At 37.0% G+C, this 24,029-nt stretch overlaps 2 protein-coding genes across 2 annotated transcripts; one reads left to right on the top strand and one right to left on the bottom strand.

Moving 5' to 3' along the window:
- Positions 1-1,480: 1,480 nt before the first annotated feature.
- LOC18031856 (metacaspase-4) lies at positions 1,481-3,576 on the top strand. The gene is given in 3 exon segments (XM_024180831.1): positions 1,481-1,975; positions 2,463-2,708; positions 2,711-3,576. Coding segments are annotated over 3 exon segments (1,251 nt in total). The 5' UTR covers positions 1,481-1,629; the 3' UTR covers positions 3,370-3,576.
- A 101-nt stretch (positions 3,577-3,677) lies between these two features.
- On the bottom strand, positions 3,678-22,720 carry LOC18031734 (protein FORGETTER 1). The gene is made up of 32 exons (XM_006422243.2): positions 22,081-22,720; positions 20,955-21,020; positions 20,625-20,798; positions 20,362-20,492; positions 20,109-20,185; positions 19,313-19,494; positions 19,078-19,155; positions 18,636-18,768; positions 17,787-17,847; positions 17,611-17,692; positions 17,050-17,178; positions 16,762-16,905; positions 16,556-16,655; positions 16,345-16,476; positions 15,888-15,958; positions 15,632-15,804; positions 15,387-15,480; positions 14,535-14,632; positions 14,319-14,454; positions 14,026-14,132; positions 12,825-12,920; positions 12,617-12,704; positions 12,369-12,489; positions 12,073-12,184; positions 11,864-11,987; positions 11,718-11,795; positions 11,504-11,622; positions 5,901-5,957; positions 5,716-5,818; positions 4,678-4,806; positions 4,094-4,205; positions 3,678-3,960 (listed from the first exon to the last, which is right to left on the bottom strand). The coding sequence occupies exons 1-32, from the start codon at positions 22,528-22,530 to the stop codon at positions 3,929-3,931; spliced, it is 3,789 nt and encodes a 1,262-aa protein (XP_006422306.2). The 5' UTR covers positions 22,531-22,720; the 3' UTR covers positions 3,678-3,928.
- Between the last annotated feature and the right edge of the window lie 1,309 nt (positions 22,721-24,029).

The following is a 24,029-nucleotide window of genomic DNA, read 5'->3' as shown; positions in this document are numbered from 1 at the left end:
GTTGTTTCTTGTGATTTCAAGTTCGTCTCAGCTATTATTACTCCATATAACTATTTTCAGTCAACCCAACCTTCATTTTCACCCAGAAACCATCTCTAGAGGGGAAGAATTGTCAATTGCAAGGAAGCTCTTATAGTGTTTTTGGTTGAACCAAAATAGGACCTAAACAACAATTAAATACAATCTAATGAACTTCATAATTTGTTATATAAAATATGATAAAATATTTTATACTAATATATAATTTAAATATAATAAAAAGTAATATACATTACATTCACATTAAACTTGTTAGAATAATAATACTCAAATTTTCTATTTCTTATAATCTAGAACCATTATTCTTAAGTGTCATTGTCTCTTTCTATTCCTTCATGGAAGATTAAACTCCGATCATATTTAAATACTATCAAAATGAAGATCACATTAATACCATTGTTGCAATGACATAATTTCTATTAACGTAATTTGATTGCAACATTAGTATGATATATAATGGTTTATATATTAGATTTGTTAAAAAAAAAGACATAACTGTCTTTTTGTTAAAATATTAAGGTTTGTAATAAGAATTTTAGAAACATGTAGGACTCTTTATCTGCTTTTAAAAACTGTTGTCAAAGCAGAGAAAATTATAAAAAAAAATTTACAAAATTTATCAAACACTATTTTTGTCAAAAATTGTCAAATAAATAGCTTGTTGAGTTTCAACATTAGTTCCAAACATGACCTAAATTTAACTTTTAATTGATTAAAATTAATTAAAAAATCATTAAGATTAGATTTGTCAATATATTAACTTTTGAATCTTTCAAAAACGATTCCAAATGGGCGTTAATTATAATATCGTGAAATATACTAATAATTTTGTTCTCTTTCTCATATTCCATTTATCACTTAATAATACATATATTCGCATACTAACCTCAACAAAAAATTTTAATTTAGGATCTCAAATTTTATAAAATCAGAGATCCCTTATTTACAATGTTGTTAATACGTATGAACAAAAAAAAAAAAAAACTGATTTACAATATTCTAAATATGCGTCCCGAACTAAAAGCTCTCTTAATATCAAATGTCAAATTTATAATTTTGTATAATGTTTTTAGGTCCACAGCTGCTACACGTTTGATGTTTGCAAAATTGACATTCTCTCATATATTATTGTGTACTATATAAATAATTTCATCACCCACGTTTTCAAATGATGGTGATAATTTCAAGAGATTATCAAGACAAGTCATTTTTTAATCCAACTCTTAAGGTTTTTTTTTTTTTTTTTGGGCTTCACTACAGGCTGAATTCAATTGAAAAAAATAAAAAATGAGAAAAAAAATCCGCACTGCAACTAATTAATTTGTTGTAATTTCCTTAAAATAAATAAATTAATAAGTACAAAATAAATCAAATCAAACTCTTTACGGCTAATATTTATAATTAATCATAAAAAAAAACAGTTTCCTGACAGATAATTAATTACTAAATAAATCAAATTTTCATCATCCTCCTTTTTATAAACTTCGCCTTTTCAACGACCAGCCATTCAAGTAGATCAGATCAAATCCAACACTCGAGATCCAAAAGAAAGAAACGTTTCTTTTGAGATTATCAGAAGAGGAAAACAAAATGACGAAAAAAGCGGTGTTAATAGGCATAAACTACCCGGGAACGAAAGCGGAGCTGAAGGGGTGCGTTAACGACGTTAAACGGATGTATGCATGTTTGGTGGATCGTTACGGATTCTCGGAGGAGAACATAACGGTGTTGATCGATACGGATGATAGGTCTACCCAGCCGACTGGGCGGAATATTAGGAGGGCTTTGGGCAATTTGGTGCGATCGGCTGAGCCCGGTGACGTGCTGTTTGTTCACTACAGCGGGCATGGGACCAGGCTTCCTGCTGAGACTGGGGAGGACGACGATACTGGTTATGATGAGTGCATTGTTCCTTCTGATATGAATCTTATTACTGGTCTGTCAATTCTCCTATTTTGTTAATCTACTCAAGATTTTAGTTTACTTGTGTTTCTGTTTTCAAAAAGGATGGATACATTTTTAAAAAAAAAATTATTTTCTATGATGAGATAGGAGGGTTAGAATCAAAATTTGGAACTAAGATGTAATGTTTAAATAATTTTCTGACAATTCGGCGTTGTTTCCTGACTGGAGATTTGTTTTGAGGACTTCTACAGAATGATCCAGATTTCCTTCCTTCTTGTTCTAATTTTTTTGTTTGTCAGTCGATCAAGTCATTTTTCTGTCTAACTTTTAAGCTGACTAATTCAAAATTCCTTGGCTTCTGAGTCCCTTGTATAGTGTATCCACTAAGGACAAAATTTAACCTTTTTTTTTTCTTGCTGTCACGTTTTCTCTTTGTTTGGATGATAAATTATGCTGTTTGATGATTCAACGAGAGATTTTAGATTCTGACTATAAAATGTGAACCACTTTGTGCACAGATGATGATTTCAGGGAGTTTGTAGACCAAATCCCACCAGGTTGTGAGATAACAGTTGTATCTGATTCTTGCCATAGTGGTGGCCTTATTGATGAGGCTAAGGAACAGATTGGGGAGAGCACAAGGCGTGATGAAGAGGAAGAATCTGGTTCTGGTTTTAACTTCAAAAGCTTCTTGCACAAGAAAGTGGAAAATGCATTTGAATCTCGTGGAATTCACATTCCTTCTGGGCTGCGCCATCACCGCCCTCATCTCATGAAGATGTTGAAGATCGTGAAGTTGAAGCCGGATATGGTGAGGGAGGTTATCATAAGAACAAGTCCCTACCCCTCTCAACACTTATTGAAATACTCAAGCAGCAAACTGGTAAAGATGACATTGACGTCGGGAAGATAAGGCCAACCCTTTTTGATATGTTTGGGGAAGATGCGACCCCAAAAGTGAAGAAGTTCATGAAGGTCCTTCTTAACAAACTTAAGCAAGGGGATGGTGAAAGTGGGGGTGGTGGGTTTTTGGGCATGGTAGGTAGTCTCGCTCAAGAATTTCTAAAGCATAAGCTGGAAGAGAGTGATGAGAGTTATGCAAAACCTGCCTTGGAGACTGAAGTGGGCAGCAAGAAGGATGTTTATGCTGGAGGAAGCAAGCGCTCACTTCCTGATGGTGGGATTTTGGTCAGTGGATGTCAGACTGACCAAACTTCTGCTGATGCCAGCCCTTCTGGGAAGGCTAGCGAAGCTTACGGAGCTCTCAGCAATGCAATTCAGATAATTATTGCTGAATCAGATGGTGCAGTGACTAACCGGGAGCTTGTTTTGTCCACTAGGCAGATGTTGAAGAAGCAGGGATTCACTCAGCAACCTGGCCTTTATTGCCATGATAATCATGTTGATAAGCCGTTTATCTGCTGATACGAGCGGGTGCTTTTGGGGTTCAGGAGATCGAATAATTTAAACAGTTTGCAGGGTTTGTTGTGCTCTTTATGGATATGGTTTGAGTTTCATGTAGAATAAAATCTTAAACAACAGCTTGCTTGTTTAAGTCTTCACATCTTTTGCCTCGGTCTTTGTCGAATTAATCTTGGTCCTTGAATGAAAGTTTTTAAACGTGTTTTTTAATCTTTGAGATAATAAGGCCGTTTGCTCATAATTCCGGCCAAAAAACTTGTATTTCAGCTATTACTCAAGTAAGAATTTGTTGGAGACATACAAAGATAAGCTCAAGAAGAACTAAGAACTATTAACTAATACAAGACTGGTAACCTATTATTTGTCATTGGCCTTCATGACTGTGTTAGTAATTTACAAAATTATAAGCCAAAAAATAGAGCATTGAGTAGAAAAAATCAATATGAATGAGACTGCACAATTCCATATAAGTTTCTTCTTCCTCAAGGGCAAGGCCTGTGCTGGTTTCTTAATTTTACGGCAGTTACATGGCTGTTACATGCAAAAATACCAGAACTGCATCTCAATCATCGATATCTTGAACCCATGCCAAATCTGCGACCAATGCTTTCAAGTGAGGTCTTTTTATTTTTTCTATCACTGGTATACCATCAATGTAAAATTTCCACATCTGATTCTAATATAGTTTTGGTGTGTGTATGTCAGAGAGAGAGAGAGAGAGATAAACCTTGTAGCACTGTCTCAACTGCTGCATTTGGGACCAAAAGCCCAACAATTCGCTTATTATCTGCAGTGGTTTCTAGACGGACAACCCGGAGCCGTTTATGGCTTTGGCGAGCCTGTAGAATTCCGTTTACATTACATCAATGTTGAAAAGGTTTCACAGCAAAGCTATGCAGTCTACTTTTGAGGGAAAAGTATGGTGCAATATCATTTTTACAATTGCGTAACAATCTAACCCCAGGCACCCCAAGTGACATTTACAGCGGCACTCAATTGCTCGAAATCTGGTAACTGAAGATTGACAGATTGCTTCACACCAAATATTATCCTAAAGCTAATTTTTACCACTTCCTAAGACAAACCCAAAACTTCCCACAAACCAATCAGTAAAACAACCTTTTAGCTAAGTAGAAGTTAGTAGCATAACATCCACCAACATATTTTTTTAATAATCCTCGCATGAGTACCATAAAATTCTGTAATCCATATGGATATTGGAAAAGTGAGGAAACCCCAATTAATGAACATTTTTGTCATGCAGCCAACGGAATCAAGGAAAAGAAGCAGTGTAGGCTAGTTAGTCATTACCTGCTTAGAAAGGGCCTTCTCGATAGTGCCCCAAACAGGAAGAATGAGGCCACCCAAAACATTTACTTCTTGTATTCTTCGGCCTACTGTGCAGTAGTTGGCAAGCTTACATTTGGGGCCATGCATACACTGCAAGAAAAGATAACTGTAAGATGTGGAAAAAGTTGTTGAATCAGCAAACTTGTTAAATTTTATGTAACTTTTTCTGTATGATCTTGTTATGGTCCAAGCCTGATAAACGGGATTATCCTGTTCTTATCAATTAATGATTTTACATGAGAAACATTAACTTAAACAATTCAAGAAAAAGAATTCAGGATATAAAGCAAGACAAAATATACAAAGAATAAACTATCAATAAAAAAAATATAAAGCAAGGTTCTACACGGTTCTGGTTTTGAAGGTTGTTCCAACAGGCCACCCAGTCACACCCAACCAACACATGTAATTACAGAATCAATCCCATTGGATTGACAAATCATTCCTTTTCAAGATTAGTCTCCAATGAATTGATTATGATAAAGCATTAACTAAGGCAAGTATTGAACATTTTTACCATGGCAAAGTATTAACTATAACCAAATTGAAATTAGTAAATGAAAAAGAAAAGACAATGAACCCTCTAAAAATTAAGATTCCCAGCCATCTTACAACCAATAATGAAAACTGGTTTTTCATACAACAACTATACTAAGTAGCATCGATATATTTTAGATAAGAAGGCTCGTGCAATATGTTTTCATTAGGTCTAGACCTATGTCAACAAACCACTTGATGGAATAATAATAATACACATACAAACCCCTTATACAAACTATTTGATATATACAAATTGACATGACATAAATTTAGTAAACAATTGAAAAGACAAAAGTCAATGGAATGAATAAGAACAAAGAATATGTAATAGTGCAACATCACATTTTCATGAAATAATTTGTATAAGGAATCTGTGTCTGTAGAATTATTCTAATAAACATTTGCACACAAAGAAACTAACTATACCGTGATACATATGTTGTCGTTATTTGGATATACCTGTTTAGATGAAACTTCATATTCGTCTTCCCAACCAGAGCGAGCCTTCTCTATTGATGACAATTTCCTGTATTTATTTTTCAATTCTGCCAAAGGCATTTCCCTGTAGAAATAGAAATTCTGACTAGTAAACATAAAAGTTTAGTAGAAAGGTTGAAGAGGCCAGTAATTATTAAATTTCATACCTCAGGGACTCCCCTACAGCAGGACGGACAATTTTATACATTCCAGAAGCTGCAGTACTGGAACAGAATTTAACATGAACACAGTGGAAAAAAAGGCTCATCAGGCAGTAGAAATATGCATGCAATAACATCAGACACAAATAAAAACTGTGGGAAAACCACACAGAAGAACAAACAACCTCTTCATCCAACCAATATCAAGCATCTAGATATCTTTTCCAAATTTAATTTTCCACAACTTTTGGTTGATATCTTATTGTCACAGAAGTTAGCATTGATGTCTTAAACCCTAAACCCTAAACAAAAAGGTTTTCATTTCTAAAAGAAAATGAACAATAAAGAAGTGAAGGAAAAAAAAAATATTACTATTACAAAAAGGCAGACCAAGATTCACTAAAAACATCAATACAAAGTGTTGAAAATAAAGATTCAAAGTTAGGATTTATTTGTAATCTAGCCTATTTTAGGAATAAGTTAAATTATAATGGGAAGATTCATTAGGATTCTTTCCAGATTTTGTTTCCTATTATTTAGGAAAGGATAGATGTAGTCTCCTATTTTCTCTCCTATTTTGCTGTATATATTCCCTGTACATACTGTTCTGGAGAGTAAGAAAAAGAAGAACCAATTCATAGTTTTCTTCATGGTATCAGAGCTAGGCTCTAAACCCTAGTTCTCCTATCAGCCGCCATTTCCTTCTCCTCTACCACCTTTTTTTTTTTCAACAGTATCCACCTTTCTTCCTCTCCCATCAGTTGTATTCTCTGTAGCAAAATACGGGATGGCTTCCTCATCATCCTCCGTTACAGTATCACAGTCTAAAGGAAACGTGGAGACTGCAACTCATGGTGGAATTGATTCTTCACCGATCTTAATTACCAGTCATAAATTGAACGGCCACAATTATCTCCAGTGGTCACAATCTGTCATGATGTTCATATGTGGCAAGGGTAAGGATGAATATCTCACGGGTGAGGCGGCCATGCCAGAGGTGTCAAACCCTAGTTTCAAAAGGTGGAAATCAGAGAACAACATGATCATGTCATGGCTTATCAATTCCATGAACAATGATATTGGTGAGAATTTTCTTCTGTTTGGGACTGCAAAGGACATATGGGATGCTGCAAAGGAAACCTATTCTAGCTCTGAGAACACATCAGAGTTATTCCAGATTGAAACCATCCTCCATGACTTCCGCCAAGGAGAACAATCTGTCACTCAGTACTTTAATACTCTGACTAGGCATTGGCAACACCTTGATCTATTTGAAACATACCCTTGGAAGTGCACCGACGATACAACCTTATACAAGAAGATTGTGGAACAGAAGAGAACGTTTAAATTTCTCCTCGGACTCAATAAAGATCTTGATCAGGTTAGGAGCCGTGTGCTCGGGACAAAGCCTCTACCGCGCCCTCGTGAAGCCTTTTCTGAAGTTAAGCGTGAAGAAAGTAGGAAAAAGGTGATGATGGGGTCATCAGAACCAACACTGGACGCCTCTGCACTTGCTGCCCGTGCATCCAACTCTATAGGGGTTAGTGAAAATCGTACAAAGAAAGAAAGACCATGGTGCGATCACTGTCGTAAGGCAGGCCACTATAAGGAGAGTTGCTGGAAAATTTATGGCAAACCTGCTGATTGGAAACCTCGTTCCAAAGGTGACCGTGAATCTCGTGCTCATGCAGCATCCACCACGGACAATCAGGCCCTACCCGAGCCAAATCCATTCAGCAAGGAGCAAATGGAGATTCTTCAAAAGCTTTTCGATCAAGCCACTTTGAACTCCAATGCAGGGACAAGTCTAGTGGCTCAGAAAGAGACTCATTCAGCATTTGCAGCCACTAATGGAACAAGCAAACCCTGGATAATTGACACTGGTGCTTCTGATCACATGACTGGAGATGCCTCAATGTTGCAGGATTATAAAGCTAGCATCAACAGCACTTCAGTTCGGATCGCAGATGGCTCTCACACAAAAATAGCAGGGACAGGTTCTATCAGACTCACTAAGGAGTTACACCTTAATTCTGTACTTTATGTGCCTAATTTGGCTTGCAATTTACTTTCAATCAGTAAATTCACTCATGATCAGAATTGTGTAACTAAATTCTATCCAAATATGTGTGTTTTTCAGGACTTGGATTCGGGGAAGACGATTGGCAGTGCTGAGCTATGTTCTGGACTCTATCTACTCAAAAGCGATCAATCCTCCTTCATAAAAGATTCGAGAGCAAATTGTGCCAAGTCCAATAATCTGTCAACTAGTTATCCTCACTCTATTGTTAGTCCAAATGTCAATAACGATAGTGAAATTGTTCTGTTACACTATCGATTAGGTCATCCTAGTTTCATGTATCTCGCAAAAATTTTTCCCAATCTATTCATCAATAAAAACCCTTTATCCTTTCATTGTGAAATTTGTCAATTTGCAAAACATACTCGAAATGTCTATTCAAGTGTTAAGTATAAGCCTTCTCGTCCATTTGCTTTAATTCACAGTGATGTGTGGGGTCCCTCAAGAATTAAAAATGTTTCTGGGGCTCGCTGGTTTTTGTCATTTGTGGATGATCATACTCGTCTCACTTGGGTGTTTCTCATGAAAAACAAATCCGAAGTTAGTCAAATCTTCCAAAACTTTAACGCCATGATTCAAACCCAATTCAATACAAAAATCCAAGTCCTTAAAACCGACAATGCCAAGGAATATTTCAAAGACTCCCTCAACTCATATCTTCTCCATCACGGCATTCTTCACATCAGTTCTTGTGTTGACACCCCGCAACAAAATGGGGTCGCTGAACGCAAAAACAGACACCTTCTTGAAGTGGCTCGCTGTCTTTTGTTCTCATCTCATGTTCCTAATTTTTTCTGGGGTGAAGCTGTTCTCACTGCAGCCTACTTAATCAACCGAATGCCTTCTAGAGTCTTGGGGTTTCATTGCCCAAGAAAAGTTCTTCTCAATTTCTTTCCACACACTAGGATTGTTTCAGCAGATTTACCACAAAAAATATTCGGTTGCACAGCATATGTCCATGTTCACTCTCAACACAGGACTAAACTTGATTCCCGATCTCTCAAGTGTATATTTTTAGGCTATTCTCCACATAAAAAAGGATACAAATGCTATTCTCCTCACACCAGAAAAATATACATTTCCAGAGATGTAACATTTGTTGAAAACCTGCCTTTCTATTCCAAAACTGCTGTTCAGGGAGAGAGTACGAGCGAACATCAGCCTTGGGAATCTTCTTGGCAATCTTGGCTGGAAACCCCTCATGAAAACCCTCATAACTCAACCACCACACATGATCAATCTATCCAACAGCCACAATCAGCAATCCTCCCAACATCTTCACAACCTTTTGAGTCATCTGAGTCCTCCCAACCACAATCAGCCGAGTCACCCCGTCATCCATCAGCTCATCAACTACAGCCTCTAATCTCACCTCGTCCACAGCTTGCTGTTGATAATCTCAATGTTTATAGGAGGAGAAGAACTAGAGAGCAGATAGAGCACAGAACTCAGCCACATGTCCAAGAAACTGAACCAAATCTAAGCTCTTGTGAAGACAACACAGGTATGGATAGTCTTGCCTCGGTTGAGTTCATGGTTCCAAGTGTTGATGATTCTAATAAATCAATTGCAGAAAGAAAGGGGGTTCGAAGTTGCACCACTCATCCAATTGCCAAATATGTCTCATATGATGGTTTGTCCTCATCATACCGAGCCTTTGTTTCTTCTTTAGATAATCTACATGTTCCCAACAATATACAAGAGGCTCTCGGTCATCTTGAGTGGAAGAGAGCTGTTCATGAAGAAATACATGCTCTTGAGAAAAATGATACATGGGTTATAACAGATCTTCCTGCAGGGAAACGACCAGTTGGATGTAAGTGGATTTTTACTGTTAAATACAAGGCAGATGGAAGTGTTGAGAGGCTCAAAGCTCGTCTTGTAGCTAAAGGGTTCACACAGTCATATGGGATTGATTATCTTGAAACCTTTGCTCCAGTTGCGAAGCTCAACACCATCAGAATCTTGCTCTCCTTAGCAGTAAATCTAGATTGGTACTTATACCAACTAGATATAAAAAATGCGTTTCTCAATGGCGATCTTGAAGAAGAAGTGTTTATGGAAGTTCCCCAGGGTCTTGATCTGAAACTTACTGGAAATAAAGTGTGCAAGCTCAAGAAATCTTTGTATGGGCTTAAACAATCCCCTCGAGCATGGTTTGATAGATTTGCGAAGGCAGTTGTGAGACTTGGTTACACTCAGTGTCAGGCAGATCACACTCTATTCCTCCGAACATCACAAGCAAAGAAGATCTCTCTCCTAATCGTATATGTTGATGACATCATTCTCTCAGGAAATGATGAGGAAGAACTGCAGAAGTTGAAGAAACAGCTAGCTCAGGAATTTAAAGTTAAAGATCTAGGGAATCTGAAATATTTTCTTGGGATGGAGGTGGCAAGATCTAGAAAGGGAATTGTTGTCTCCCAGAGGAAATACACCCTGGACCTACTAAAGGAGACTGGTATGATTGGGTGCAAACCAGTAGATACTCCTATGGATCCCTACAAGAAACTAGGCTCAGTTGAGAATAGTGTCCCAGTCAATAGGGAGAGATATCAAAGGCTGGTTGGTTGTTTAATCTATCTCTCACATACTCGTCCGGACATAGGCTTTGCTGTTAGTGCTGTGAGCCAATTCATGCACAATCCTACAGAGGAACACATGGATGCAGTCTTTAGAATTTTGAAGTATCTAAAGATGACACCTGGAAAAGGATTGTTTTTTAAGAAATCAGAATATAGGAATATTGAGATCTACTCCGATGCAGACTGGGCTGGAGACGTCACAAATAGAAGATCAACATCTGCTTACTGTTCCTATGTTTGGGGAAATCTAGTAACCTGGAGGAGTAAGAAACAATCAGTTGTAGCTAGGAGTAGTGCAGAAGCAGAGTTCAGAGCTTTGGCAAATGGAATCTGTGAAGGAATTTGGATAAAGCGTGTACTCAAGGAACTCGGTGTGTGCAGCCTTTCATCCATTCTAATGAGGTGTGACAATCAAGCAGCAATCAGCATCGCAAAAAACCCAGTGCATCATGATCGAACCAAACATGTCGAGCTTGATAGGCACTTCATCTCAGAGAAGGTCACTAGTGGAAGTGTGGAACTAAAGTACATTCCAACTAGACAACAAATTGCAGACATCCTTACTAAAGCACTGCCAAGACCTAACTTTGAAGACTTAAGTAACAAGCTGGGTTTGTATGATATACACACACCAGCTTGAGGGGGAGTGTTGAAAATAAAGATTCAAAGTTAGGATTTATTTGTAATCTAGCCTATTTTAGGAATAAGTTAAATTATAATGGGAAGATTCATTAGGATTCTTTCCAGATTTTGTTTCCTATTATTTAGGAAAGGATAGATGTAGTCTCCTATTTTCTCTCCTATTTTGCTGTATATATTCCCTGTACATACTGTTCTGGAGAGTAAGAAAAAGAAGAACCAATTCATAGTTTTCTTCACAAAGGAAATCATAGATATGAAAGATTCAGTGAATTGCATAAAAAATAATAGAAAAAAAAGGGTACCTCTCAAATGCTAAAATGAAGTGACGCCTTCCCAACCATTCTCTCTTAGATTCATAGAATCCATCATTAGCTGAACCAAGCCCATCCTTTTGCTTCTCGTCTAGCTTAGTACTAGCAGACTAACACAAAAAGGAATTCCAAATTGGGCAGAAAAATTATAAGATTCCAGTTAAATAGAAAAGAAAGGGGAGGGAGGGGGGGGGGGGGGGTGTACCTCCCATGTGATTCCACGATCCAGAGTGAAAGTAAAGAGCATAGTCGACGCCCCAGACATGTTATCAACATGAACAGTCTGGAACAAAATGATTATTAGTACGACTAAAAGCATAACATAGCAAGAGATCAAGCAAGAAAGTGAACCTTTGGAGTTCCTTGCAGTTCAATAATGTTAGCTTTCATATCAACAATCCCCGAATCAAGATTTCCTTCTATACGTGCATTCTGAACAAGAAGATCCAAGATGCTGATGAACAACTCAAATAGTCTGCATCGAGATGGTCGCAATTAGAATATTAAGTAAAAATTCTAACTGAACAGGCACATCCTTTTTAAAATGAAACATAGTTGACCTATTCTGAATATCAGGTGGCAGTCCCAAGAGCCGATTAAGGAAACGTCCAACATCGTGCATGTCTGAATCAATTATACGACCCGACAACTTTCCATAATCTTTCCCATTACCTACAACGAATGTATGATTGTGACTGTTATGAAATAAAAATAATTAAAACAATATACACCAAGCATATGTATAGGAATCAATCTCTAAAATAAGTTAAAGAAAGAATGACATAATCGATGAATAGGACAGTTTGGCATTTTTAATCCATTTGACGGTTGAGAAAAATATCCCTGAAGAAATTACCGAGGACTGTGTCCCTAACTATGCCAACAGACACAAGAGCAGCTTTCGCCTTTGTCATAAAATCTTGAATCGTTTCTGGTTTTTCAGATGAACATCCAGGAGGTACAACTGGCAAGACATCCTGAAAATTGAATCATAATTATTCCTCAGAATATCCAGTTTCTATTAATTTTCCTTTTCTATTTTTCCCTATTATTCAAAACATAAAGAGAGATTATATAATAATATCACATGTAGATTATCATCACCTGCTCCATTATTCCTCTATACATCATCATCAAGGCCTTTTTCCCGAAAGCACTATCATAATTATATGCACTCAAGGATAGTCCAGCCCTGCCGCATCCAACCAAGAAATGAGAAAAGCATAGACTTTCAACAAAGAAAAGACTGGTTCAAGACTGAACCAATGCAAAACCCTCCACAACAACCAAAAGGAAGAAGTGTCCAACCTACCTGCGGTCTCCCTGAGTTAAGGCTCCAAGAGATTCTAATCTCTTGGCAACAATGGATGCAAATCGGCGTTCTCCACCAAGATTGGTAAAGATTATCCTGCAAAATATACCAGAAAATATCATATATTTTTCCTAGATGCCTGTTCAAGAACTGCCAATAAATATCTTCACAGCAACCAAACCTGATCTTACATCAATGAGATCAGAACAATTTCATGATTCAAGTATATTAATCATACCAATAATAAACTAACGATAAAAAGAGGTGATAGAGACATTTGATGATTCCCATATGATACATCCCGTGCCTTTAGAAGAAGAAGAAGAAATTGCAACAAAGTGTCCAAAACCAAAACTTGATTTATAACCAACTTCAGTCACATCAACAGTGCATATTCCGAAAATACTGGGTTACACATAAAACCTTCCTTCTAAGTATATCAGCAGCCACAGCTTATTACTCACAGGCTAGGGTTCATCGAACTTGACACATATCCTGGGTGCTCTAATCTAATGCCTACACCAGCTACAGACCAAACTGTCTCATGGCGTTCTGTAACTCATAAACAACAACAACTCACAAGTTCCAATTCCCCAACTTCTTGTCATTGTAACTCCTTCCTCAGCCATATCCTTCTACTTTCTACCTTCTACCACTGTAACCTTTAAAGCTACCAATAAACATTGATTGATAGTGCTCAAGTTAGTTTTCCACTTATCCATCTCAACATCCTTATTCCTTGACACATTTCCTAGATTCTCTGTCATTCTACACATCACAGACCCTGTTGAATCAACAGATTATTACAGTATGAAGATTAACCTAACATTAACAGGAATTTACAGCTTATATAAAATCATAGATTTCCTTCATCACGCTCTAGTTCTAATCGTTATTGCACCTGTTCGCAATTGAGTAACACGTGCCAAAAAATCCAACTTGACTCACTCCACTTATATTGCCCAAACCACGAATCAATCAAACCACCCTGATTGATGTTCAGCTTGCTATAGACCTCCATAAAAATTCAATAATTAAGAACTTTTTTCTTTCTTTTCCCCCCAATTTCATAATTTGGAAGCCAAAGCCACTGTCACACAGTGAAGTAGCAATGGCAGCTAATACAAAAAAAGGTGGGAAGAGAAGTTATATTTCTTTCAATAAAAATAGGGAAGCATGAAACTGATAATGTTTGGTCCACCTATATTCAGGAGCTGAAGCTTGATTTGATCGATGAGTTCTTCCAAACTGCTGTATTGCTCTGTCAGCACTCCAAGGAAGCTCCAAAGTTATATGAACCCTTCTTTTCTGTCATAAAAAGAGTCAGACGGAAAAGGAACGAAAAATGTTACATGGACTTGCATATCTGAAAAACCCTCTAAAAATAATGAATTCAATTCTTGACTGCAGAAGCATTTGGATAGCATCTAACTTTAGAAACTTTCAAGGAATGGTGCGGTGAAAACTGGAAAACTTCCACATGGTGAGGCATACCTGATTTGCTGCCCTTCTATCCGCTTGTAAAGAAACACCAGCAGATCCAGCTTCTGATATGATTGCAACAAGCTTCTTACCATCCATAAAGAGCTGCTTCTCATGCATGTTGACCATTTCCATGGTGACTTCCTTTCTAAAGTATAAAACATATGGAAGTTAAGGTAGAGTGAAATGGCAAGCAGATTCACAATGAGGGTGGGAAAAAACACTTACGTGTTCCGTGCCTGATAAGTTACACCTTTTCCACTGGAGGCTCTTACAAGCATGCCTCTCCTCCCCGTCATTTCTGCAACCTTGTCAGGACCTCCAAGCTGCAGTCACATTACATGTATGGTAAAAAATGATAAAGCATGACAGTAGAAAACATAGCTCAGAGCATAAAGATAAAAAAATTCCAGTGAATTTGTTTTTCCAGCAAAACAAGCTTTAATATAAAAGAATGCCAAGGTTAAAGTTAGAGGAAAACAGATCCCGTCATTTCTGCAACCTTTGCGGGACCTACAAGCTGCAGTCACATTACACGTGAGGTAAAAATGATAAAGCATGACAGTAGAAAACATAGCTCAGAGCATAAAGATAAAAAAATTCCAGTGAATTTGTTTTTCCAGCAAAACAAACTTTAATATAAAAGAATGCCAAGGTTAAAGTTAGAGGAAAACAGATCCCGTCATTTCTGCAACCTTTGCGGGACCTCCAAGCTGCAGTCACATTACACGTGAGGTAAAAAATGATAAAGCATGACAGTCGAAAACATAGCTCAGAGCATAAAGATAAAAAAATTCCAGTGAATTTGTTTTTCCAGCAAAACAAACTTTAATATAAAAGAATGACAAGATTGAAGTTAAAGAGGAAAACAGATGGATAAAAACTGAAACAAAAACTTTATCAATATCAACATGGATTTTGATGTAGTGAATCTCTACATGTCAGTTCTTTATTGTGCCAATAGGGACTGGCATGTCTCCCATCCAATCAGAAACAAATACACACAAGCCAAGGAGAGGAGAAGGGGAGACAAAGGAAAGAAAGAGAGAGGAGAGGCATTTAAGGACACATGACCCCCACCTGATCAACAATATCATCCAAAGGATTATTTGGAAAATCCATAGAACGAATTATATCCAAAATTTTTGACTTGCGCTCCAAAGCTGCTTCATACCTAAATTTATAGACCAATGATTATTTCATTTAACAAATAGAAATTCAATAAACCCATCACCAACAGCCCCCAGAAGCACAGCAGCCTTAAATTTGCGACAATAACAAAACATAAGCAAAAGCAAATATGAAACATGGAGCAATTATGAAACCTCTTCAAGAGTTCCGTTAAATATGCATGTCTTGATTGAAGATATTCCTCAGTTTTTTCCTTGCAAGAATGACATGACCAATCACTGGGTATTACATCTGTAATAGGTGGGACTAAGCACCCTGAGTGAACCAGTTGACCGCAGCAGGAACATTGGAGCAATTTCTTTCTTTCCTGGAATCAAACATACTGTACTATTTAACATATTGAAGACCAATCAAGCTTTGAAAACATCTAAACCTTCATAAACATTTTACCTCTTCCGAGTTGCAAATCTCACAGATCTGAAACTCGTCATCAGATTCAGTAGATTCATGAGCAGAATCAGCTGCATTTTTCAGACCTTATATTAGCAATGCGAATGTAAACATTGCAGCATTTCAGCAGTTTTCATCCAACAATGTCGTAAAACAAATAAAGCTTAATGGAGTAGTTCCCAGCATATAACTATGACTAAACCAAAGAGTACTTGGTAAATATACTAAGAAGTTATGTACCCAATGAACTCTACAGGATGTTTCCATCCAAATAAAAACAATAAAGAACATTGAAAGGGTTGTAAATCAATGGGGCAGAAAAAGCAGCACTAGAGTACTAATGAAGAAGGAAAAAGTAATTTTTTCCCAAAGCCATATGGTACAGGACAGAAAGCATATGAAAGATTCATGAGAACTAGCAAAAAAAATCTGTCACTGTCCATTTCCAAAAACTTACTTTCAGATTCTTCATCGCTTTCACCATCACTTGCAGGCTTCCACTTTGCAGCTTTCCTAACTCTCCCTTTGAAAGAAACACCAGGGGATGCTGAATGCCTCTTCCGCTGAAGTTCCTTCACACTCTCCTCTCCTATAATAGATGTAGAAAGTGAATGCTAGTTGCAGCAGCAACGTGGAGAGTAAAAATATCCAGTAGACAGAATCCACACCTGGGAGAGGTTCAGGCTTTTCAGGCAAAGGATAATTTTCTTCCACAAATTTCAGCAACAGCTCTCGAGGCCCAGAAATGAAGTCATCAAGTTCCAGACCCTATTCAAAACGAAGATAAACATAACATTCATACGACAAAACTAAAAAACACAAAGAACAAAGAATTAGATGATGACTGCACATGATTAAAGCTAGACATACGCACATATTTTGTCACGGCTTCCTCAGTCCGAGCCTCTCCAGTACTCTGAAGGCCAATGACCACGCACTTACCTTCAGCTAATGCTTTCTTAGCAAGCCTCACAGTAGCAGGCACCTTGGCTGACATGCACATGTGCCTAAAGAAACGCTACAACATATGCAGATACAAATAGCCAATAAATGAATAGATATGTAATGAATAAAAGCCTAAAACAATGTTAAAACAGGAGAAAGAGATAGCTAAAAAGAAATATTAAAACCACAATGCACCAACTACCCAACATATTCATACCTGATGACCTGACCAATATAATCTCCACAACTGACTAGAATTAGGTTTATCATTAGCGAGAAAAGCACTTGCTGACAACAACTCCACTCGCAATTCTGCCCAAAATTCTGCTGCTTTTTTATACATATCCTGTGATAAATAATTTTAGAGAAGAGGATGCTCCATATTCTTGAATACAATAAAAAGAAAGCAGGAGAGCACCAACTATAAACAGTTTATTGACATTAAGATGGTGTTTTCCTTTCTTTTTTACTTCCTCCCCCCCCCCCCCCCTTCCTTAGTCCTTTCTTCACAAAAAGTAGTTCAATTTTTTTTCTTTTTTGAATTGAGAAAAAAATAAGTAGATCAAATAGTATTAAACACCATAAACAGCATGAAAAAGAAACTTAATTATACAAATTTTCAAGAAATAAAGATCAGAAAATTTCTAGCTATGGCAGACATGTAACTGACCTACGCCACGCAATAACCTCTTCTAGTAAACTTTGTGCAGTTAGAAGTGAATATATTTGCAATCATTTTTTGGTGCCTGAAATAGGAGATCAAACCAACACCACATACCGTCATTTCAGCTTCTAATGGTGCCTCAATAACTTCAAATTCCGCCCCTTTATAGCTAAGAGTACGACACACATACATTCCCCTAAAATTTGAACAATGCATGTGTTAGAACATATTCTACAATATATCTGCTAAAAAAACGGAAGATGAAGAAAGGTTCCCCTAATCTTTATAACCTTGCTTTCATGTCCATGGCAACAAGTTCCAGTGCTCCAACACCACCTTTATCAAGAGCACCTGCATATGATATTTATGTTAGAAGGCCTCGAACTTTTAACAACTCCATATGAAACTAAACTTGTGACATAAAACATGCAAAATACGGAAATAGTTCAATAGAAATATACAGAAATTAGGAGTAAAGTCAGAGAGTTTCATATCCGAGAAACAAGATAAATTGATTGTTTAAAATTACAGTTCCTGGAGTAGGTGACTTGCATCCTGAAAACAATCAATATGTTTATCACTTAAAGGAGCTAGTCATTCCTATTTAATGAACTAAAAACACTATTTAACAGCCATGTGTGCCCTACTAAAATGCAAATTTTTCATATGTTCTTTGTGGTTTTGAGTTCTCAATGATATGGATACAATCCAACAGTCTCAAAGAATTAACAGTTCACATCAAGCAAGTGTCAAGAGACGAGCCTAAAATGCTATTTGACAGAAGCAAACATTTAAAAAAAATAAAAAATAAAAAAAGTGCCATCAATGGCACCGAATACCAGAATTCTATGCAAGCGGAAAAAATCCTGCTTTTATGCAGAAAAATAAATTTTACTTCCGTGGGGCAATATTAACGGATACGTGGAAGCGAATTTTGTGTAATGTGTGCTAAAATGGGGATCCATCTTGAATTTAGTTACATGTGTGATCATAATATAAAGTGTAAAAACAATCAGAACTAGAAACAGATACTTAATGGCCCCTGATTCAACCACTAGAACGCAGATAAAATAGAATGCCATTGATTTGATGAGTTGCTATCCAAAATGTAATGCCACGAGAGAGAGAACAAAGCGCACCAAGAAATATCTGGAAATCTTTGAAACATGTTCCAGCTCCCCAAAGTCCAAGTCGGACCATATAACCCATATTGCGTGGTTCAGATGCACCAGTTGCTGAGCAATAAACAACACGTGCTTCAGGAAGTCGAGCCTGTTTTATTAAAATTTAAATATTAAAAGTTCAGGATACCCAGTTATACTCCATTACAGCCAGCTACCCAATTTTCTATATCAGAAAAAGCATTTCTGAGGATGTAATGAATGTGTATACAATCTTTAGTATGTATACTTTTTCCTAGGGATTTTTTTTTTAAATCCTGGGGGGGCTGCGAGTGTGCGTGCGTGCAAGCTACCTGACATAAAAATTTGCACACATGGATGTGCACATATACAGAAGTTGAAGCTTTTTCAATATCAAATCAATAGAAGATGCGTGCTGACATCAGTTTAGGAAACAAACCTGAAGCTCAAGGACTGCTTCCCCAGTACGTGTTGGCTGACTTCCAGCTTCCGGTACCAGATTTTTAGCTTTGTGGCACTACAATGAAGCCATTCAACCTTAGCAATAAAAGATAGAAGAGTACATTGAAACCATGGAACATTTATTGCATCAATCAAAATATAAACATTTCTAAAAGCTAATACTTGAAAAAATAACAATAGACAACACTACCAAGGAAACAGAGTCTAGGTACCTCATCAAATATGACAAGACCATCATATCCCGATCCACACCACTGCACAAGCTGCTGCAGGCGAGAACGACCTTTCTCAGAAGATGCAATGAGGCTACTATAAGTCAAAAACACAACTCCTTCTCTGATCCCGACGGACCTTGAATCAAGCTTAGAATAAGGTAGCTTATTCAAAGCATGCACTGCATACAGAAAGAGACATATTTTTTTCATTTCTGGAAGCAGAGTACATGCAACCGATGGGGAGCTCTTTCATTTTGTTTTACACTCTTTTTGACACAGACAAACCAAGAATTTACATAAGGAGTTATTTAATTGAAAGGTAGGCCTATCAGATGAGTAAGTCACAAAATATGCAATGTAAATATGCGGAAGCCCACAAGCCCTCCAAATCACTGGAAATAAGTAAGAAACACTCCCATCTGTAGTTTACTCCACAATACTACACATATAATTCAATATAAATTTCCTCAAAACTACATAAAATCATAGCACCAAGAACGTTTTATGAAACTCTTGGATCCGCGAATTTGGAGAAATGCTACTTTCACACAATGAGAAATTAACAAAAGCAAACGGCCCTTTGCGCTAACATACTGATTTAAGAAGATCAAACTATATCTATCCTCTCTAGTCCTCTCAAAATCTTCTTTTGAGATTCTACATTACATGTTAAGGAAGCAAAACCTCTACCATCTCAATTGAATTGTTAAACAGAATCATAATGCGAGCATGAGCATTATGACCTCTAAAAGACAACATTCAAATAAATATTAACAATGGCTTAAGGATTTACCTTCAATACATGTAGCACCAACATCATCCAAGTCTCTTCTTGCATCAAATTTTAAGTCTGACCCAACGGAGATCCACCTGTGTGGCAATTAGAAACAGGAGAAAGAATGACAAGAAATGAACCATAATCTGACACATCCAAATCAGCCAAACACAATTTCATACACTCATAAGGTACCATAAAATCAAATACAACATTTTAAGAATAATAACCTAAAAAAGGTGATTATCAAGAAATTATATATAAAACTTACAATGCTTTCCTCCTTCCATGGTGCCAATTCTCCCATATTAACCCTGCAATCGTTCGACCTTTACCCACACCAGCTCCATCTCCAATAAAGAATCCAGCCCTAGCACTATTTGGAAGGTGCTGAAGGTGTCTCTATTACAGAAATCAACATTATCTTACAAGTTGAATGAAGAAGGAGACTCAGAATAATTAAGTGTAATTTGTGCCTTTTTTTTTTTACAGAAAGGAAACAAAAAATAAAAAGAACAAGAACAAGAAATCAACCTGAGAAGCATACACCAATGTCTCGATCTGCAAGCACGACAACGACTTTGAACTTTCCAAATCATACTTTATTAGTAAATCATAAGTAGGTTCAGGAGGATGTACTGCAGATAAGGAGGATGTCTCTACTATAGGATCAGGATGAGCTGGTCCAATAGAAAGTTTTGGAGGGCGCTACAAAAGAATTGACATTGTATTTTATATGAATACGAAAGAAAGGATCAACAATCAAGGAATTTCTACTCATTATAAGGAACTAGAAGCTAATGAATAAGAAAGAAAAGGACAAAACAGAATGTCTACTTCTGAAGTCTTCAGAGATAAACTTACATAATCTGTAAATGTTTCCCCGACCATGCCACCTTCATCTTCTTCTCGCTCCACTTCTATGGCCACCTGAGAGGTTCCAGTGTCAAAAGTAAAAAAGAAGAGCAGAAAGAATAAAACTGAGCAAAGAAGACTGCAGAATAGCAATAAAAGGGAATCTATCATAATAGTTAGGGCTTAGGTGTAATTATTTTACAACAGTGCAGAGAAGTTGAGTAATTATGACAGAAATTTGTGCATAACATCTCTCGCCTCAAGGCGTGTCATACTCTCATATATTAGTTGCACATAAACAACAGTAAAGATAACCAGTTTTTCCAAAAGCTTAAAGTTCCTTTGCGTTTGAGAACAACCACTAACCAAAAATCAAGATTCTAGGAGTTGCACTTCAATATAATATAAAACTAACCAAGCTCACTTGATTCTCAAATATTAGAACAGAAATACAGAATACAACAAAATTATTATGTTTTAAATTGAAAATTCCTTCAAAGAGTTTTGTCATCTTAAACATTGCCAAGTATTCAAGAGCTGAGCCAGGTCTATACAATCTTTATTTCATACCACAAATAAGTCATGTATCCACTGATGCAGAGAAATATATTGGAACACATCAATCGAGACATTCTCCACAAGCACAACTGCTTGAGACAAGTTGTTCACCAAACTATCGACTGAATTTGTCTGTTAGACAACAAGTAATCAAACTACATTGCTGCCCATTACATACAAGGCAATGCAAAATGAACAATCGCTATACTTCAGATAATTAACAAGGAATTAAACTAATTGCCATAAATGGCTCGAAATCAATCACTTTCTAATGGTAAATTTTAGGGAAAAAAAAATTCCTGTCTTGTTCTTCTCTCCACTTCTTTTTTTTTCTTTTTAACCATAATTCCCAACAAAGTTACACACTGTACTACTGCTAGTACTAGCACAAATTCTCTATTCTTTCCTTTAATTTTTCAGTGGCAGTAGCGATAGAATTAGTTCAACTAGCATATGAATTTAAACTTCTACCAAAATTGTGCATAATTGAAGCAATCTAGGTCAAATAAATTAAAAGAATACGTTCACGTACTATGAAAAGCATAAATGTAAGGGAAATTAAGCAAGAAAAGCAAACCTCGTTGACTTCCTCGGCAGGCGGCGCAGGACGAGGCGGAGGAGGAAAGAACTGTTTGACTTTAGACATATCAACGGCGAGCTCCACCGCGCATTGCGGACAAGAAAACCTAACGAGTCCGTGAGGCACGTTCAAAATCGCCTTACAATTGGCACAAGGCAACTGTATCTTCGTCGGATCGATCCCGAGGGCCGGCACATGCGACGAGGCGGCCTTCATGTGAGTCGGCCTAGTACTGTTAGTAGTATTACTTGAAGTAGTATTATTAGGAACACTACCACCGGTGGATGCAGGCATGAGCTCCGGCGGCAGCATTTGCGGAAGATTACACGTACCGCAAATGAATTCGGTAAGGCCTGGGCCCACCGTTAAGATGATGTGGCATCCGGCGCAACGCACCTGCACTCCGACGTTCGGCGGTGGCGGGGGCGGCACCGGAGGCTGCGTCATAATCAATAACAGTTTAATTTCGTAGTTTTCACCCAAAAATGATCAATATTAATTAATTATGAGAAATTTTTTTTTTTCCCTCTGTTGGGAGAGAGGTTTTAGAAAGAAAGAGTTTGAAATTTTAGTTGTGTGTAGGTGCCTTTTGCTAAATGCATTTTTTTTATTCTTTTTCCCCAATACTGTGGCGTTTAAGATGCGCCGTTTCGTATGGGTCATCTAAATGGCCCCTGCACCCGCGGTACAGGCAACAGAGTTATACTGCGTTTTCCCGCCCACGTGTTTAGCACGTGATAGCATATCCATGGGCCCAGCCCACTACTACAAGCCCAACACAGAGTCATAAGACTCGATTATAAAATAGCTTTGGAAGGATTAACTATTGAGTAATGATACAGCCACAAACTCTTGTACAAACTTATTTTGTACAAATTGATGTGACATGATAAGATTGGTTGAATTAAATATCACTTGGCCCACATGATTTGTTTTTATTAATTTATATTTTCATTCAACCAATGAATTAATGCCACGTCAGTTTGTACAAAATAAGTTTGTACAAGAGTTTGTGGCTGTATCATTACTCTTAACTATTTATAGTCATAAGAAAGTACTCTATATCCTTCAGACGTAGAATTATATTTTACTATTTTAAGTTGTCAGTGCTAATACACGCTAAGATTTCTTAAATGTCTAAGATTTCATAAATTTGAGGTCCTAATTAAATTGATTAAACTGAAAAACTAAGGCACCAGTACTTGCAGGTATACGTACTCGATTATAATTTAAGCAACTAGAAAATTCTGGTAGATAATAGATTCAGCCTAAAATTTAAGCTACGGGTGGCTTATCAATTATATTTTGGTTTCATAAATTTATTAATTGAGATTATGATAACATTTTAGATCCCGTATTCCTCTGCAGTCATTCTCAGTTGCATTACTGCTGGCAAAGCAGGGATCTATGATTATGAAGATCGCATCTTCAAAGTCCACACTCAAATTATCAGATGATGCACAAAGACTTTCAACAAATTAATAGCATCTGGTAGAATAGGCAAGCACTAACACCAGAAGAAATATGTGAAGCATGTTGCGTGGATATAAATGCCAACAAATTAAGCTGTCTTTAACAGCTCGAGAAGTAACCCAAAAGTGAGCTATGATGGCAAGTGTTTCTCACACAAGGTAAAATTAATTCTCAAATCTAAGCAAACTCTGCATGTGCATGGGACAATTTGGAATCGTCAGTCAAATAATTGATGACTTTATCCCTTCCCTAAAATCAAAGATGAATTACGTGTTTGATATTTTCTTACAGTCCAAACATGATGTGACGAACCAAGAGTCAACTACTTGTCTTAATTTGGAAATTGCCAGAGGGTATTTCTGTGATCGATCTTAAGTATGCGTATCCAACGATGATAGATGACTTACAGGTATTATATGCCGAATCTGGGAATTGATCACTCGGTTTGATGTACGTACTTCACCTTATTTAAA

Source organism: Citrus clementina, unplaced genomic scaffold (genome assembly GCF_000493195.1).
Source record: "Citrus clementina cultivar Clemenules unplaced genomic scaffold, Citrus_clementina_v1.0 scaffold_9, whole genome shotgun sequence".
NCBI lineage: Eukaryota > Viridiplantae > Streptophyta > Magnoliopsida > Sapindales > Rutaceae > Citrus > Citrus x clementina.
The sequence above is the reverse complement of the archived record's forward strand: the minus strand, read 5'-3'. Positions and strand labels throughout refer to the sequence as shown.